The sequence below is a fragment of the Zingiber officinale genome, chromosome 2A (assembly GCF_018446385.1).
Source record: "Zingiber officinale cultivar Zhangliang chromosome 2A, Zo_v1.1, whole genome shotgun sequence".
NCBI lineage: Eukaryota > Viridiplantae > Streptophyta > Magnoliopsida > Zingiberales > Zingiberaceae > Zingiber > Zingiber officinale.
This window is the reverse complement of record NC_055988.1, coordinates 165,312,891-165,333,110: the sequence shown is the minus strand read 5'-3', so window position 1 is coordinate 165,333,110 and position 20,220 is coordinate 165,312,891. Positions and strand designations below refer to the sequence as shown.

General features: G+C 35.5%; 1 protein-coding gene across 1 annotated transcript; it reads left to right on the top strand.

Annotated features, from left to right (window-relative positions):
* Nucleotides 1-5,105: 5,105 nt before the first annotated feature.
* Nucleotides 5,106-16,861, top strand: LOC122043031 (3-oxoacyl-[acyl-carrier-protein] reductase FabG-like). Its single transcript, XM_042603473.1, has 4 exons — nt 5,106-5,266; nt 13,639-13,838; nt 15,547-15,776; nt 16,352-16,861. Exons 1-4 carry the CDS (start codon nt 5,175-5,177, stop codon nt 16,628-16,630), a joined length of 801 nt encoding a protein of 266 aa, XP_042459407.1. The 5' UTR covers nt 5,106-5,174; the 3' UTR covers nt 16,631-16,861.
* Nucleotides 16,862-20,220: the final 3,359 nt, after the last annotated feature.

Sequence of the window (20,220 nt, the reverse complement as noted above, 5' to 3'; positions counted from 1 at the left end):
AGAGTATATTAGATTTTAATTTAATGTGCTAAATTTAAAAGAAATTATTTATTTTTAGATTTTTATATTTAACAAATATAAAGAATAATTAGTTAAATTGATCTCCTATATTTGATTAGGAGAGATTTTTTTTTTAAAATACAGGGATGCAAAATTTAAATTATAATTTGGAGCGCAGGTAAATTTTTCCATATTTTATCATAAAAATAGCTGATGCGATAACACACACTTTACCAATCGTTCATATGAATAAATTTAGTAGTTTAAAATTTGAATCCTGGTCTTTTATTTCTCTTTTGAGTATTATTACACCACACTTTACCAATCTTATTTTAGTTTAAAGGCATTTAAAAAATAAAATAATATTCTAATATATTTTTTTATCTTAAAAATATCATTGTGAAAAATGCTCTTATATTAAAATATTTTTATTAAATTAATTTAAATTATTTGAATTTAATTAAGATCATTTAATTTAATCAAAATAAATTTAAAACTATTGAATTGGAGCAATTATATAATAGTTTTACAATATTATTATGGCACAAAATTGAATTTAACTAAGCATAAATAATTTTAATCATGTTTAATTTAATATAATTAATTAAGTTAGAATAATAATTGTTGGTGCAATATCCCTCAGGTCAAGGTTGACCTGGGTAACCAAGCCGAGTCTTGGTTTGGGTTTAGATGTTTGACAATAAGATATTGATTGAAGAAGAGTCAAGTAGGTCAAGGTTGACCGGATACTTGACTGGGAAGTCCTAACTGGGATGTTAGGCAAAATGAAAGACCTAGTGAGTGAAGCTAGGCAGTATGAAAGTCCTGGTGAGTGAAGCCAGGCAGAATGGAAGTCCTGGTAAGTGAAGCCAGGCAGAATGGAAGTCCTGGTAAGTGAAGCCAGGCAGAAGAAAAGTCCTGGTGAGTGAAGCCAGGCAGAAGAAAAGTCCTGGTGAGTGAAGCCAGGCAGAAGAAAAGTCCTGGTGAGTGAAGCCAGGCAGAAGGAAGTCCTAGTGAGTGAAGCTAGGCAGATGGAAATCCTGGTGAGTGAAGCCAGGTGAAAGTCCTAGTGAGTGAAGCTAGGCAGATGGAAATCCTGGTGAGTGAAGCCAGGTGAAAGTCCTAGTGAGTGAAGCTAGACAGATGGAAAACCCTAGTGAGTGAAGCTAGGTGAAAGTCCTGGTGAGTGAAGCCAAGCAAGGGAAAATCCAGATGGATCAAGGATGATCGGACATCTGGTGCTGGGAAGTCCAAGTAGGTCAAAGGATTGACTGGATACTTGGCATGAAAGAAAAGTCCAAGTAGGTCAAAGGATTGGCCGGATACTATAAGGAGAAAAGTCCAGTGGGTCAAAGGATTGACCGGACACTTGGTAAGGGAGTCCTAGCAGTCGAGGGTGACTAGATGCTAGGCATGACATACCAACAGTCGAGGTTGACCGGGTGTTGGTTTGGGAGGTTTGGGACTTGGTTTTGGACAAAATCAAGTCTGGATCGATCGATGGATCGAAAGCTCGATCGATCGATGGATCGATCCGGCCAGTCCAATCAGAGCCTCGGATCGATCCGTGGATCGATCGAGGTCCCAATCGATCGATGGATCGATTGGGACGCGCTGCTTCGGATAAGCGCCGGATCGATCCGTGGATCGATCCAGCGCTTTCGAGCACGAGGCACGGATCGATCCGTGGATCGATCCAAAGCCTCCCCGATCGATTGGGAACATTCGAATCGATCGGGATCCGACCGTTGGCATCGTTTATAGCTGCAGGCGTTCGATGGCTGCGGTATCTCTTCTCCGATTCACTCCAGAGCTCTCGCCAACTTCTCCACAGCGCTCACAAAGCTCAGATCGCCAGTTCTTGAAGGATCTTGGAAGCTCTCCAAGTCAAGAGGCGGATCAAAGCCAAGAAGAGAAGCTAGGGTTAGGGTTTTGTACTCATTGTAAGCTTGTAAGCTTGTATTTCTTGTATCCTTTCCCTCTCTTCTTGTATTGAGTCTTGTAGGGCTTCTCCGCCCTTGGTAGTTACCATAAAGGAGAGTTTTATTTAGTGGAGGGTGTGTGTGTTGGTGTGGATCCTTGGATTAGTCACCTCTTGTGAGGTGGATACCAAGTAAAACTAACCGTGTTAGCGTTGTGTGTTTGTTTCTGTATTTTCCGCTGCACATCTTTGAAGGAACAAGCAACGCCGAGCACCGAGCGAACGCGACGAGCTATTCCCCCCCCCCCCCCCCCTCTAGCTACTTTTGGTCCTAACAATAATAGGCTACAATATTAAAATAAAGATATTTTTAAGATAAATAAATTTTATTTTCTTTTGACTTTTATTATTATTATTTTATTAAATGAAGCACTTATTTTGAAAAAATAAGATATTTTTGGGCCAGAGCGGGCGGTCGGAGGCCGCCAGAAGTGGGCAAGTGTCTAGATTGTCGAGTGCTGAGTAGAGGGCGTCCTTCGGCCGTCCGCTCCGACCTAAGCTATAATTTAATAAGGACGATGAATTTATGAAAGGATCGCAACTAATTACGGCCGGATTGCAATTACGATCCGGTTGCAGTTGGGAGTGGACCATCCCCTTATCCACTTTTTTGTGGACCAGGAGATCTGGTCTCCTATTTTTTTTTCAAAACATGGGAGTCCCATTTTAATTTTTTTTTAATCAAAAATACTTCTATTTCATTATTCATCCATGTGTAATTATCCAATTACCCTCTAATACTATTTAATATTTTTAAATATTATTATCTCCCATTTAAATTTTAAACCAGTTCGGCATTGTTGTAGTAGCTTTGAAATCATAGCTGACATGTGTAGCAGCTACAAAATGATGAGTTATTCTACTTTCTATTTTTTTTTCTTTTTATCACTCTACTTCTCTATATGTTTGATTATGTTCATTGTATTTTTGAGAATTTTACCGATAGTGTGTTTATTTGGATAGAAAATATATAGAAAAATCTTACTTTGATCTATATAATCAATTTTAATTGACAATGTTGATTAAACTCTATTTACATATCTTAGTAGCTATGAAATCGTAGTTGTAATAGTTATATTTTCATAACCACTACAATGCACCCTAGATTTAAGATTTAGGTTAAAAATATAAGTGAAAGATAATAATCGGAATATTATAGTGGAGGATAGTTGTATTATTTTACAAGGTGAACTGGTTAAATGTGGTACCCTTTTGATAAAAAAAAATAAAGTAAAACGACCTTTGACAATTTGGAAAAAATGGACTTTTTGATTTTTGCCCAATTTTTATTAAACCCCTTCTTTATATGTAGTGAATTATTTTTCATTCATCAGATGGTTGTTATATATCCAATTGATTACTCCATCGTTTTTTGTTTTTTTTATGCTCTATTTGTGAACTTCAATCGACCGCGGCAATTGACTAAAAAAATTTTATGTTGGATTATCACAAATTTGGATCAACAATTGACTGATCCTAATGCATGAGTTGAATGACTCAAGATGGTGAAGATTTTAAAATATCATTACTCTCAATTTAGGCTATAGAATTTAGGTTTGAGAGTATAGTTATACTTAAGAGGATTCAAGGGTGCAATGAGCGACTTTTGATCAAAATTAGTTGATGGATCTATACTATGTATAATTTCTAAATCTAGATATAGTCTAAACTTAGGGGAATTCTATAAATGCATCAATATTGTTGGTAAGTATGACATGCCTAGGTCTTCTAATAAGATTGTGCCAAAACATCTCAAAGTTGTGAAGAATTCAAAATCATACAACACCCACTCTAGATTATAAGGACATAGTTATAATAAGGAGACTCCTTGGAGTGCATTGATTTTGGTTTAAAGAGATTTTGAGAAGCCTAAGATCGTAAGTTGACTTAACCATTAGCGGTGTTCGAGATTTTAAAATTTTGGTATGTTTGAACCAAGGGAGTTAAGAATTCATCGGTGGTATTAATGATGAATATAACACATCCTCTAATGAGCTTGTGTCAAATTATTTCAAGATTGAAAAGATTTTAAAATCCCACACCACTAAATATTAGAATTCAAGTATGAGAGTGTGGTTACATTCAAGAGGATTCAAGGAGTACAATAAACTTGGGTTGAAGAAATTTTTGGGTGTCTAAGGTTATAAGTGAGTTTTGGTTAAAAACTCACTATGATCTTATAGTATATAGAATTTCAAAATTTTGACATAGTCAGAACTAAGAGAGTCATAGGAACCCTTTGGTTGTATTGATGAGTAAGTCTGACAACCTTATGCACTTTAATGAGCTTGTATAAAATCATCTTAAGATTTTGATATTTTAAAATCTCACAACTCTCAATTGAAACCATAGAGAACATGATTACACTTAAGAGGCTTTTAGGAGTGTAATAATACTAGTTTGAAGTGATTATGAGTTTCCTAAAGCCAAAACTCCTTAATGACTTTACGGTATCTAGAATTTTAAAATTTTAACATGGTATAAGTCAAGAAAATTATAGAAACTCTTTGATAGTATTGGCAAGTAAATATGACAAGCTTAAGTATTTCAATACTTTATGTTAAATTATCTTGAGATCATGAAGATTTCAAAAGTTCATAGCTCTCAATTTAATTCATGGAATCTAGATATGAAAGCATAATTATAAATCAAAAGACTTCACAAAGTGCAATAATCTTAGTTTAAAATAATTTTGAAACTCGTTGATGATGTTAAACACCTAAGAAATACCTAAAATCAAATTTATTGTACTCTTTATGTCATCGTAAATTTCATAGCTTAAATATAAAAAACTATGAATTTTTAAAATTGATATAACTTTAAGATATTTTATCATGAATGGATAAGAAAGTTTAGTGCCCAATGGATAACTGTGTTTTAATAAATATGAAAGTTGAATAAGTATTATGAAAATTTAATTATCCGGTTGAATAAATTTTGCCAAATTCTATTATATGATATTTTAAATAAAATCCGTGCTCCGCATGGGAATATTTATGTAGAATAATAAGAGAGGAAGCAACCGCACGTGCGATGATACGTCCAGATCATGACAAGAATAAAAACAAAGAATGACGCCGTCAGCAGCTGTGGTGTAACCAACCATCACGCACTATAAAAGGTAGCAGCTCTGCAGCCCTACCGAATCATTCTCCGGCTCCTCCTTCCTCGCTTCTTTGCGATTCGGGATCGGATGGAGGGTTCCGGGAAGCGGGTGCTCTTGGCCTCCAACGGAGACGACATCTCCATGGGCGTCGCCTATCACTTGGCCAAATCCGGCTGCAGGTACGCATTTCTTCTCTGCTTCTTCGATCGGCACTCGCTTCGATTTTTCGTGTACGCCGTTGGGACCTGTGCATCAGGGACCTTAGGGTTCGTGGTACATTTTGTCGATGCCTGATGGACTGCTTGGAGAAGTTACATCAGGCCGAATGGGGAAACTTCGCCAGCTTGGAATTGAACAAAGGGGTTTCCGAAAGCTGTAGTTGAAGAAAAAGAAAGGATTTTGGAGGGGTCGGAACGTAGTTATTCTGGTGTTTTATCTTGGTTTTGCGTATTTCCAACCCCGAGAATGTTGCTGGTGTTTTGGATCATTTATCATTGATTTAAAGCTCACTCCACCGGTTTCTATAATTTTTGGGATTTCATGTTGCGTGGTGTGCTTTACCCAAAGGACAAATGACCTCCAACAGCCACTACAAAAAAATATAACATTAGAGACAGGAATTTTTTGTCACAAAACTAGATTAGCAACTGAATATTGACAGATTATTAGTATAGCTACGGTTTTTGTCGCTGATTATATTTAGAGACGGAATTTTAAATTGTGTCTCTAATTAGAGACGGAACATAAATACCATCTCTTAGGGACAGAATATTATAACCGTCGCTATATATGTTAACGGTGTTAGTTTGGTTTTAGCGACGGAACCTTAATAACCCGTTGCTAACTAGAGATGTTTTTTTAAATATTTAGTCGCAATGTATTTTGTTTACAAATTATGTGTTTGCTAGATTAGTGATGGAATTTTCTATTTCGTCGCAAGATATTGTGATTCAAGTAATTTATGAGACAAAAGTAGCGACAGAAATTTAAATTCCGTCTTTAGATAGTGATGAAAAAATAAATACCGTCGCAAAATAGCGTGCTTTTGGGTAAATTCTGGAACAAAGTAGTGACGGAATATTAATATTCCGTAGCTAATTGTAGGAACTTTCAACAGACACAATCTGTTTCTACATTCATCCCTGTTTACATTTCATATCAATATAACCCATCACATACGATGGTTTTCAAACAGTATAATATATTCACAATTAAACAAACACAATAAAATAACATCTGAATATAAATATCCAACCATAAGCATAATACTACATCTCTAATAACAATAATCTAAGCAGAAAACTAAAACTAAATATCCAAACAAACAACAAAAGTAAATATCCAAACATCACCAACAACATCTTAATGTAAAGCACTACACCATCTGAACATTTAAAAACACAATACAATACCTCCTAGCAAAGAAAATCTAATCCAAAACTAACGAGTAATAATCAATCCTGCAGAAATTTTAATATGATAGATTATTAATAAAACAAAGAAATAACTAATACACAATTATGAATAACATATTAAATTTAATAATATGATATTATTATACATACCTGAATGTTAGTTTGGATATATGATGGTGTTGTATAAAATAGATATCAAAGTTCCTAAAAAGATATAATGCTGCGTTAGAGATGGTTTCATTAGGGAGCAAAAAAAAAAAAATAACAAACGTCAAGACACCTATGGCAATCTACTGATAGGGGGGTTATCGGGGTCCTGAGGGTTATTAGGGTCCTGAGTCTCCTGAGAGGCAACACGATGCGGCGTTGCACTCATCTGAGCCAAGAAGGCCTACATATCTCGCCCAATTTGCGCAAGATCCATTCGGGCTTGCCGCTCTACTTGAAATTCTCTCTCCTAGCTCGAGAGTCGGGTTTTCAAATATGTGTTTTCTTGCTCTAATGCATCTACTCTAGCAGATGATCCGGATGCGCTAGATGATGTGCTGGGACAACCTTTGGCCCTAGGAGCCATCTCCAAATCATATACGACTCTCACCTGGGGCTAAGACCATAAAGGGTGGAGGTCTTTTTCCTTCCACCGACCACATCATAATAAATTTCATTTATCTAGTCAGTGGATAAAGTCTGCTCCTCACCTCCCTCTAAACTGGGTTTAGACGTCTATGCAACCCTAGCAGCATTTTGTTCCTATTTACATTAAAAAAATTTATTAGATATTTATTAAAATGATAGGTAATCATTTTTAATATTTAAATATATTCAAGTGTATATTCTGACGTCTAGTGCCGACATCGACTATCTATAAATGTGTCATCTTTTGACTTGTATGTCTTGGTAAATATCTCCCAACAAATAGGAGGTCGCTGTAGCTCTTGTTCCTGATTATTAAAGAATGTAAATATTTCCCTGGTATTAGAATTCATTTATAATCTAAGTATAAAATTCTTATAGAATTTATTAATTGTAAACTCACCAAATCTAAGGCATGCTCGACGATCGATCGGGATCCAACGATATGCTTTGTCGCTCCGGTACTAGGGCTAGCCAGCTTACTCTTTCTATTGGCCCGAGCTATCATTACATTTTCCTGCCATCTGTCTACAGCCCAGATGGCTCGCCATACATCCCAAATGTTCTCAGGTGCATATGATTGTTTTATTCCTTTTTGTCTTGCTTTGTATATAGAGCTGTAAACGAAACAAGCCAAGCCGAGCTTTGGGGTATTCAAGCTTGTTTGATAAGGTAACCGAGCTGAGCTGAAAATGAACTAAGCTTTTGAAATGATTGTTCATGCTTGACTTGGTTTATTTTTTACGAGCTTAAGCTTGTTTGAAACTTGGCTTGAGCTTGGTTCGAGCTTAGTTCGTTTAGATGTTATCAAGCTCTCAATTCAAGCTTGTTTGATTGTTTGAAACTTTTAGTTGTTTGATTGGTCATTAAGCTTGATAATTTAAACTTATTTATTTATTTTATTTTATTTTATTATTTATTTAGCATATTGAAAAGAGTTTTGTTAATGAATATAGTTTGTGAACATTGCTCACGAACGTTATTTACGAATGTTAACGAGCTGAACACATATGCGTTCAAGCTTGTTTGTTTAGTTTAACGAGCTGTTCAAGTTTGTTTGTTTAATTAATTTTGTGTATATTGAACGAACATAAACAAGCTCTTACCAATCCGAATACCAAGCTTGTTCACGAACGCTTGGTTCATTTACAGCCCTATTTGTATAGCATGTCTTTGTAGAGTTTGGCACAAGTTGCGTTCCAGGTGTCATAAAATTCCGTCTCATGCCCTATCTCCCGAGTATATCTTTTCTGCTATAATTTGTTCACAAATTATTATAAAAAACATAAAAAATCATTATAATTAAAATTACTTACGAAAAATTCATCGTAATAAAATTGCTTCATTTCCTGGTCTACCCGCTTCCATGTAGTACCAACAAGGCTAAGTCGCTCTTTAAATTTGGATGTGATGTAGGCAGCTACTCTATGACCATTTGGGGTAAAACTGCATTTAACTAATAAAAATATTAGAAATATTTAAAAAAATAGATGCAGTGAATATTACTAATAACACCAATGTTTACCAACCTCCGATAATCTGCAGAACAATCTCACCACCAGCGTCAGACATGTCTATATCTGCACAATTACATTATAACACATACGCATGCACACTAGTTTTAATCATAAAAATAATAATAACTAATAGAGTAAGACTGGTGATATAACCAGGAATATTTAGATCTAAAATAGAAATTTACCTTAACATTAATGAATAATAGAGTATAACTAGTGAGATATAAGAATTTTAATCATTAACATTAACATTTTGTAGGTCCTTCTCACTAGACTCTGTTAGTTCAATAAGCTTCTCACTGTTGAACATCTCTCCATCATCTATCTCCTCATAAGGTATATTAACATCTACAAGTAATTGAGATGTTGATTGAATATGAGAATCTACTGTATGTATCTCCATCATTTTAAAATACATCATGGTTTTGGGTTGCGATAGAGTTCGACATTTCTATGGTAGAGCGAGACTTTGTTCGACAAACTGCTAACCATTCACTAGGTCCTCTCCTCTTCGTGGGATATTCAAGATAGAAAATCTGCCCTGCTTGTACCGTGAAAATGAAAGGTTCATACTTGTTGAAGCTTTTGTTTGCATTTACCTCAACTAACTTATAGTTTGGATGTATTCTGGTACCTGTTTTTGGAGTCGGATCATACCAAGAACATTTAAATAACACATATCTTTTGATGGGTAAGGCATGATATTCAACATCTATGATTTCTTCAAATCTCCCATAATAATCAAACTCATAATTATTATTGTTGATAGATCCTTTCACACAAACAACCGAATTGAAAGTTAGTGTGCGTGAATCTCGTTGTGTCACGTGAAATTTAAAGCCATTAACATAGTAGCCAGAGTACACTATTATCTTACGAAGAGGTCCAAATGCAAGATTGATTATCCTGGAATCTTGCACATTAGATATTCTCCGATCGAACACCTATAACAATAGTTATGATATAAAATAAGCCTCTGATAATTTAATATGAATGTAAGAAATTAAAATTATCCTCTAACTTACATAGATTTGAAACCATAATGCAAATTCCGTCTTTAACTTTTCAGCTATCTCACTTACATGAATTGATGGATTTTGTACTTGTAGTTGTTGTTCATACAAACTAAAAAATAAGGTAATTTTAAAAAAATTGGGATTTTCGAAAAACAACTTAAATTGGATAAATGCTTGATTAAAGAAGTCAACTTACTTTATGTAGGGTTTGATTTCATCATAGTTTAAGAATATGTATGTCCGTACAGCATGGTATTCTTGTTGAGTTAACCATCTAGAAACAAATGCTCTCATTGGCTTGCTAGGAAACTTGAAAATAGAAAGCATAGATTGATCTATTGGCTGAGTATCATCAGAATTTCTATGACACTTGCGATGTCTGGTTTTCACATTATCAACAAAATAATAGGAGCAGAAAGAGGATGTTTCTTTAACCAGATAAGTATTATAGATTGACCCCTCAACTCTTGCTTTGTTATGAATATTATTCTTTAATTTCCTTAAAAATCGTTTGAATGGATACATCCATCTGTACTGCAGGACTAGCTATTTGTGCCTCGTATGCTAAATATAATGGTAGATGTTCCATTGAATCAAAATAACTGGGTGGAAAAATGTGCTCTAGCTTATATAGTATGATAGGAATGTTTAGTCGAAGCATATCATCCATCATAATACATCTCGCTGTCAAATCTATAAAATATAAACTCAATTCTATGAGTGCTTGCCAAACATTTTGAGGAAATAAGTCATGAAAAACTACTGGAATAAGTCTTTGTATGAATACATGACAGTCATGAGTCTCATGACTCTTCATTCCAAACATCTTTAGCCTGTTCATATCCACGCATCGAGCCATGATTTCTTTAAACCAATTATATAAAGCTTGCTTACAATTTTTGTCCAATGTATAACAAGGCTTTGGGAATTTATTGGTTGTTTCATCCTGATGCAACTCTGTTCTTTTAATTCCTCACATGATTTTGTAGTGTTTTAGTTCTTCCATGCACATTCATCATAAAAATATTATCAAAGAAATTTTTCTCAACGTATGACAGCTCTAAAAAAAATACTCCTTTTCTTTCAACCACACTTGCACTGTCTAACGATGTATTTATTTATCTTATCAGAATTAGTCTCAGATATTAGTAGAAAATCATAGCTGTCTATTTGGTCAAGGATTTCTTCACCTGACTTGATTGTTAGAGGAAGTTTTTTGACTATAACATTCTTAATGACATTTTTTTATTTCGCCTGAAAGGATGACCAACTAATAAAAATTTATGATGATTATCAAACCAAGATACCTTCCCATTGTAGGGTAATGAAAATACATCATACTCTGTTATACAGTGTGGGCATGTTAATTTACCAACCGTGCTCCATCCCGACAATATTGAGTATGCTGGAAAATCACTAATTGTGCATAATAATGTAGCATGTAATCTAAAATTAGTTTTGCTTACAACATCATAAGTTACTGACCCTACATTCCATAATTCATTCAACTCGACAATCAGAGATTGCAAGAAAATATCTATCTTCTCTTTCGGATTAGTTGACCCTGGAATAAGCACAGTAAGGAACATGAATTCATTTTTCATACACATCCATGGCGGTAAGTTGTAAGGTGTTAATATAATTTGCCAAGATTAATATTGCTATCCCGACTGACCAAATGGTTGAAATCCATTTGCCAGAAGTCTCAGTCTCACATTTCGTGGTTCCATTGCAAATGAGGAAAATGTTGTATCAAGATGTTTCCATGCAGGGGAGTCACAAGGATGGCACATTGTACCTTCTTTGTACACATGCTCATGATGTCATCTCATGTAGTTTACTGTTGCAGTAGATACGTACAAGCGTTGGAGTCTAGCAATTAACGACAAATAATACATAATTTTCCATGCACTCTTTTTCTTTTTCTTCTCTTATATGCGACTACTATGCTTATAACAAGGATGAGTACAAATTCTACATTCAATCAATTCACTGTATTCTTTCCCAAATATCATACAATTGTTAATGCGACAATCAATCTTCTCTACAGACAAACCTAAACCTCTCACCAATTTTTTTGTATTGTAGAAACTATAAGGCATTATATTATTAGCTGGAAGTAACTCAGACATCAATTGATATATGTTATTATAACATCTTTCTGAAAAATGATGCTCTTCCTTAATATTCAATAACCTTGCACTAGTTAATAATTGGGAATAACCAGACGGAATCCCTTCCCACACTTCTCTTTCACTAGCTAACATGTCATACATTTGCTGAACTTCAATTGTTGATTTTTCATCTATATTTGAATGATCAATAACATTCATAGCGTCATAAATCATTGATTGCATTGCATTCCCATTAAATAATGATTCCCCTAAAGGAGTTGTGCCAGATGAAGAAGCAACCGAAGTTCCAATATGGTGAGACAAATAAGGCTCTCCATGACAATACCAGTTGTAGTAATTTGGAAGAAATCCTTTTTTACAAAGATGTACTTTTACAGTATCCTCATCACGAAAAGTTTTCTTTCTACATTTGGAATGATTACACGGACATCGTAACGTGGCACCATCCATACATTCTAGATGACTCTTTGCAAAGTTCACAAACTTCTCAACTCTAGCAAAATATTCATTTCGGATAAATTCATTTTCCAATCTATTGTACATCTAATCTTTGTTCATGTACATTATATCCTAATAAACATAAGATTGATTATTTAGTAAGTATGCAATTAATACAATAGAGGTACTACACACATGATTCAATGTATTCACAAACCATACCATGAATACAAAAAATTGGGTATACAATTAAGAAGTTGTCCTTTCAAAGCAATGATACTAGATTAAAATTTTACAACTTGATAAACTAGATTAAAATCAACCAGAATATAATTCTACAACCTAGAAACGACAAATTCTTGGTCGTCAGCTAAGGGTGGCCAAGAGGGTCGGCCAATCCAGTGGCAGCGCTGGCCAAGATGAAGCGGCAGAGAGTCCTGAGTTGGCCCAAGCACGTTGCCATGATCTCAAGGCCGGCCAGAGTCACTGACACGGCTCAGGGCCACCCAAGCTCCCTGCCGCAACCTTGGGGTCGGCCAAGCCTGGGGCCAGCTAAGGTTAGGGCCGCCAAAGGTTCAGGCCGGCGGAGGTCGCCGCCATGAGCTCGGGGCCAAGCAAGTCGTGGCCACGAGGTTGCAGCCGACCAAGATTGCCGCCATTAGGGTTTAATTGGTAAAATGGAGATCGAAGAGGAAAAGAGAAATCATGCCGATAGGTGGGAAGGTCACCGGAGGAGAGGACGCCGAAGGAGACGGATGTCGGAGATGGGAAGGTCACTAAAGAGAGCATGCTGGAGGATACGGTCGCTAAAGGGTTTCACAAACACGAGCGGTGGAGAGGAAGACGGAGGCACGATATGCCCTAAATCGCAATATTAGCAACAGAACTAAGAGGTCCGTCTCTAATTAGCTACAGAAGTAATAGTTCCGTCTCTTCTTAGCGACGGAACTATTCGCTAATATCACGATTTAGGTCATATCGCGGAGTTCTCATCCTGTTGGCCACATGTCTAATTAGCGATGGACGTTTAATTCTGTCTCTAATTAGCGACGGAATAAATATTCCATCTCTAGTTAGAGACGGAATTAAAATGTCCATCTCTATTTAGAGACGGATAATTTATTTCCGTCGCTAACCTTTACTGATTAATTTATTTTTTAATTCTAAAAGGCCAAAATAGAGATGGAAATATAGTTCCGCCTCTAATTAGAGGCGGAAGTATAATTCCATCTCTATATTAGAGATGGAACGATAATTCCGTCTCTAAGTCCGTCGCTAAATGACAATTTTTTTGTGGTGAGTCTTTGTAAAGAAAGTCTACTTGATTATTTTTCTCAAGTCCTAACTTTGCTGCTTAATAATGTCTTCTGATCCTACTTGTTGCTCTGTGACAATAGCTTGGTTTTGCTGGGTAATGAGAGTCAATTGCAAACAATGGCAGAGGATATAATGATATCCTTAAATGAACCCACTTATGTCAAAGTGGTTGGTTTAAATGTAGACGAAGATCATGAGGATAACTTTGATAAGGCAGTGGGTACTGCGTGGAAGATTTTGGGAAAGCTGGATGCCTTTGTCAACTGTTATTCCTATGAAGGTAAGTAAATGCTCTTGTATTGATGGAAAACAATTGTGAATCTTTTTATATCATGTTCCTTTTCACTCTTTTTATACCATGAAATTTCTGATGTGTGAGAAACTATTATAAGTGTCTTGTTTCTACCATAAGTTTTAAGTAAGTTTTAAACCAATTTTATGATTTTAAAATTCAAGTCAATTGTAAGTGTGTAAGTTTATTGGAATGAAACTTTAGGATATAACTTTTTTCTTGGAAAACCTAAAATAGAGCGTGTAGTTGAAATGCATTCTATCATAGAAAATGCTCCAAAAGTCATCTTGGCTTGAGCATTGAAGATAGAGAACTAATCATTGTTTTATCTGGAGAAAATGATAACTTAGTTGTAATTCACTGCACATAAAAAATCATTTAATCCATAAGAGATATGAGTATAAGGAAATCTGTACCCAAGACTCTTCATCATCTCAAAGAGACAACCTGGGCATTTTTGCACTCTTGGAGTTCCCCTAAGTTTGTTTATTTTCATTTTTCTAGATTTTGAATTATATTGGGTTGTTAAACTTTTGGTCAAAAGTGTTTGATGGCACAAGAGGTCTCGAGCCCATGGCAAATGAGTATTATTGCACTCTTGGGTTCTCTCGAGTCTATTTGTTATTCTCATTTTATATATTATAAACCCTATAGGGTTATCAAACACTCTTTGCTAAAAACATAAAAATGTTAGATGACACTAAAAAACTAGGATTCGTTTTAGATTGGCACCCTTGCACTCCTGAGGTTCCCCTCAGTTTGTCCATATTCATTTTTCTTGATTTTCAGCTCTCTATATCTATCAAATTCTTTTATATGTTTAGCCGTGTCTAGTCAACTAAAGTCACTTCAAGTTAACTAGTCGGTCCGCTAATGGCTTGGGCAGTATCAGATCTGAAATGGGTCAAACATAGGCAACCTTTGATAAAATCCAAAATGTGGCACGCCCTTTGGGCACTCAAGAAACTTGAGTGCATCCTTTGGTAAATTGTAATTTTTTTTGTTTTCTTGATGTTTGAAAATCCTCATCTTGCTTACTTTGATGAATTTAGTAGTGTAGGTTGTAGGTAAATTTATCAATCTTAGTCACATTCCTACATAGATCTATGAACTGAACAACAATGAAAGAGGAAAATTGAACAAACTGTTGAATACTACACTTGCATATGTCCTCTACACCAATTTTAGGCAGCAATATACGTAAGTCTTACATGTCGAGTTGTGAGTTAATTAAGAGTGTGTATAAGCATAGATGAGTGGCCTACTCTTTTGCTTGGATTGAATTATTTTGGGCCAGAATGGGCAAGTTCTCTCATAAGGCGCCCAACCACTACCCCAAAAGCTTAAGTGGAAGGCAATAGTAACTCAGTCACCTAATATAACTTTTCTTAGCTAACCTAGGAACTTATTGTGTGAGAAAAAACTAAGGTGTAACTATATCAGATCTTTACTTTGTGAAATCAACACAATCTTTAACCAAATCTACCCATTAAATTCTTTTAGCCAAATGAAATAAAAAAATGTTTGCTGAAATCCTATTTTAGAACCCTACACAAATATTCTTATCTTTAATTGATGTCTTGATGCCACTCAAGTTCATTCTTTTGGGTACTTTCAGCTATTGTTTGGTTTGTTTTTGGTTGATCACTAGATGAGCTTTTTTGTAGCTAAATATGCATTCTTCCTCTTTGAACAGGGAAAATGCAAGAATATCTACATGTGACTGAACAGGAATTTAAAAAGACGGTCGTAATTAATTTTATGGCACCATGGTTTCTACAAAAAGCAGTCGCAAAGCTGATGCGGGATCAGAAAGCAGGTGGATCTATTGTTTTCATATCCCAGATCCTCGGGGCAGAAAGAGGCTTGTATCCAGGTGCTGCTGCCTATGGCTCAAGCTTGGCTGCAGTGCAACAATTGGTTCGAGTAAGTATATTTTAGCTCCACATTCTTCTCAAAGTGCAACATTTATCAAGATGAACAACTTTGAAACTGAGTATTTACCATGAAAAACATGAAATTGTTTTCATCATAACACTCATCTCAACTTATACGAATTATGACTTATAATCTTGTTCAATGTATCACACATGTTTGTTTATGTCCTTTATAAGGCATAAGAACAAGAGAATTTGTACAAAATACTTTTAATGATTCATGTTGTGCAATCAGTTAAAGTGAAGCAACCAATGTTATCCCTTTGATGACTTCGACGTGACTAACTGATATGGAAACAAGCAATGAACTCAGCTCATGGTTTTATAACTTTGTAGTAGTAAGAGGTTAGAAAGTAGTACAGGAGGTTGGAAGGAGATTGGGAAGTGTTGAAGGGTATGGTTGTTAGAGTACAATGCATATGAAGCTTGTATTGTCAACCAAGTGCATGACTATTGAATATTCTAGTGATAAATGTGATATATGCTCCAAACATAAGAATTGGATAAACTGAAAGTCTTCGTTCCTATTTCTGTTTTTCTTTTCCTAAATCTATCTCACTACAGTTATCAGCCTTAGAGGTTGGCAAATACAATATCCGGGTCAATGCTGTTGCGCGCGGTTTGCACTTGGACGATGAGTACCCTCGTTCAGTTGGGAAAGACAAGGCCGAGAAGTCTACTGCAGATGTAATGCCACTGTTGAGATGGCTCGATCCGAAGAATGACCTTGCTTCCACGGTGATGTACTTGGTGGGAGATGACTCGCGATACATGACTGGCACCACCATCTTTGTGGATGGAGCTCAATCCATTGTGAGACCAAGGATGCGTTCCTTCATGTAGGTCATCGGTAGTTTGTTCAGAGTGTCCATTTTCAATAATCCAACAAGATCTATTAATGAGCTTGTTTAACTTTATGGTAGATTTACATTTATATATTAATGCTTTTTATAGTGTGCAAGCTGGGGGTTTGATGTTGGAGTGTAAAAGAATTGAATTGGCTAGTGATGTGAGAAATTTACAAGTGTACGGTTGTCGTGAAATAATAAATGATCGATCTCATAGGACTGTAAATTGAGTACTAATCAGAATCATAAAATAGACTATCTAAACAAATCAAAGTCAAGAGAATCGTCAAAGAAAGAAAATAAACTAAGAAATCGAGAAGAGTTTGTGAGAGAAAATTGATTTTGAGAATCAATTCTAGGATTTCAATTTCTCCACGATGATTATTGATACCTTAAATATTATCCACTCTTTTACCTTTGTATTTAATAATTATGAAGGTGGTCTATTATGAAGTACCTGATATAGACTTTTGGAATTATACTAGTGTGTCTATCCAAACACGGTGCATACTTTCAAGATAACCTTACTATGCTTCCTCAGGGAGACACCTGTCATGATATCTCACAATCTTCTAAGTGCTCCATTACTTTGTGATGTTGAATCGGGATAAATCCATTAAACTCTGTGATAGCTAAAGGTACCCTCGTGATGTTTTGAACTACTTTCATGAACAACCTCTTGTGTCTCGGACTTTAAGAGTTGGAGAATTAGATTCACCTTTCGTTCTTCCCTACATCCCGTGGAATATGAAAATGCACACAAGTGTCAGTCATATATGCATACTAAAACCGGATCATAAATCAAATATGTCATGCTATAAAAAGATATGAATAAACATGAAATAAGTGTTAACTGATAGTTCTTATAAAACCTAAGCTGCATGGATTCTAAGAACCGTATAAAAATTCATATATAGGAAATATAAGAACATATGAGCATGGATCTTCGTTTTATCAATTAAACATGACATAAGAAAAATAAATACATAAACATAATAGACAAGGAACCTGATTGAAGAGTCATATCCTTGTCTTTAGCGTCGTCGGCTTAATTTCTGTGGAAGAAAATGCAGCGGAAAGGAAGGTCTTCAAGGGGCTTAAGGGATGACGGCGTCGTAAAGCTTCTTGTTAATGGGGAACAAGAAACTATGTCAAGATGATTCCCTAAACCTTGGGGACCAACCCTATATATAGTGGGCATTTATTATCAGCCCATAGATAATAATAGATGCGGATTATAAGTCTATATATATATTGAACATCTATTATCAACATATAGATGATAATAGATACGAGACTAAAGGTTCTATACATACAAGGTCTACATCCAACAACTAAACCCAATAAGCCTAAATAGATCACTTTAAAGGATTTAGATTGTATTTACATATGCAACTTATAAATTATCCCACCTAATAGGGATTATGATATCCAATAATCTCTCACTTGTGCTATATGTGAGTTATATGTGGAATACAAGTAAAACTTTAGTTGATATCAAACTTTATGGATACAAGATACCCCTGGAAACAATCTAATCGATTAACTTCATTAGTATAGGACTAAAGAGATCATAGCTCCTGTATATGATCGTAACAAACCCCAACAGTAATCACAATATCAATTACATTAATGACATAAATCAAGATGTAGATGTGTGAGTGAAAATTACATGAAATGTGATCAATACATGTCAATTTTCAACTGGTCCTAAGATGACCTCAAAAGAGGTTAGATCATATTTGCAAAATACTTTATGCTAAACTGCAATAGCAAATCATGATCCAAACTATATGATTCCAAAAGGAATCTATATCTTATTTACAAACACCAAATATTAAATAGCAACAGTAAATAATGATATCATAGTCAGAGTGCCAAACAAATATATAAATTCCTATTACTGTTTTGAACTTTAAGTACGTACAATAATCAAAACAAATGTTTGTTTTCATTAATTAACATAGAGCAATAAATACAGACTCCTACTAGATGAGTTCTTCTTCCATAAGAAGGACTCCCATATCCACAACATGCGCATGAAGCACCTTAGGTACTAGACCTTTGGTGAGTGAATCGGCCAATATGGAATCTGTGCTAATGTGCTCTACTATAATCTAACAACTCTGAACTCTTTCTTTAACCGCTAGAAACTTAATATCGATGTATTTAGGCTTCGACGAACTGTGGTAGTTTTTGACATAAAGTTCTGCGACTTTATTATCACAGTAAATCCTCAATGACCTATCAATGTCATCAACGATATGCAATATTGTGATGAAGTTCAACAGTCAAATTCCGTGATTGGATGCTTCATAGCATGTTATCAACTCTGCCTTCATAGTAGAAGTGGCTATTAGTGTTTACTTTACACTCTTCCAAGATATAGCCCCTTCAGCAAGCATGAAGATATAGTCCGAAGTGGACCTTCTGCTATCCAAGCATCTAGCAAAATCAGAGTCTGAATATCCAATCACCTCCAAGTGATCTGATCTCCGATACGTGAGCATATGTCCTTTAGTTCTTTGCAAATACCGCATCACTTTCTTTACCGTTTTCCAATGTGACAGTTCTGGGTTACTAACATATCTGGTTAACATTCCAACTATAAATGTTATATTTAGTCGAGTACAAACTTGTGCATACATGAGACTTCCCACTGCTGACGCATATGGGAATTGCTCCATCTCCTTTATTTCAAGTTCAAGTCGTGAACACTGCTGCAAGCTGAACTTGTCACCTCTTTACACAGGTGTGTCACCAGGTGTACAGTTCTGCATACCATACATTATAAGCACCTTTTCAATATAGGCATGTTGTGAAAGCCCAAGAATGCCTCTTGAACGATCATGATAGATCTGTATACATAAAACAAAGGATGTTTTACCAAGATCTTTCATTTCAAAATTATCAGATAGAAATGACTTGGTTTGATGCAGCATACCCTTATTATTGCTCACAAGCAATATATCGTCCACATACAAAACAAGTATAATAAACTTGCTCCCACTGAACTTGACATATATGCACTGATCAACGGGGTTCTCTTTAAATCCAAATAAGGTAACTACTTGATCAAATTTCCGGTACCACTGACGAGATGTCTGTTTTAAATCATAAATGAATTTCTTTAATCTACATACTAGGTGCTTGGAGTCTTTAGACTTAAAGTTCTCTGGTTACAACATATATATAGACTCCTCTATGTCTCCATTGAGGAATGCAGTCTTTACGTCCATTTGATGTACCTCCAAATCATAATAAGCTATAAGTGCCATGATTACCCTAAGGGAGTGAGAAAGTCTCCTTGTAATCAATGTATTATTTCTGAGTGAATCCCTCGGGAACAAGACGAGTCTTATACTTTTCGACATTACCCCTTGAATCTCGCTTCGTTTTAAATATCCATTTACAGCCAACGGACTTCTTTCCTTCAGGCAATTCGACAAGTTCCCAAATGTCATTGTCCACCATAGACTTCAACTCTTCTTGCATGGCGTTAATCCACCTTTTAGGGTTAGAGCATTGTTTGACTTCTTAGAAAGATGTATGATCACTCTCAAACCCAATGCCAAAATCATACTC

Excerpts from the sequence above, each read along its gene's own strand:
- LOC122043031 (XM_042603473.1), top strand. The coding sequence starts at position 5,175 with ATGGAGGGTTCCGGGAAGCGGGTGCTCTTGGCCTCCAACGGAGACGAC. Across the intron at positions 13,839-15,546 it reads CAACTGTTATTCCTATGAAG|GGAAAATGCAAGAATATCTA; the intron begins GTAAGTAAATGC and ends CTCTTTGAACAG. Across the intron at positions 15,777-16,351 it reads CAGTGCAACAATTGGTTCGA|TTATCAGCCTTAGAGGTTGG; the intron begins GTAAGTATATTT and ends ATCTCACTACAG.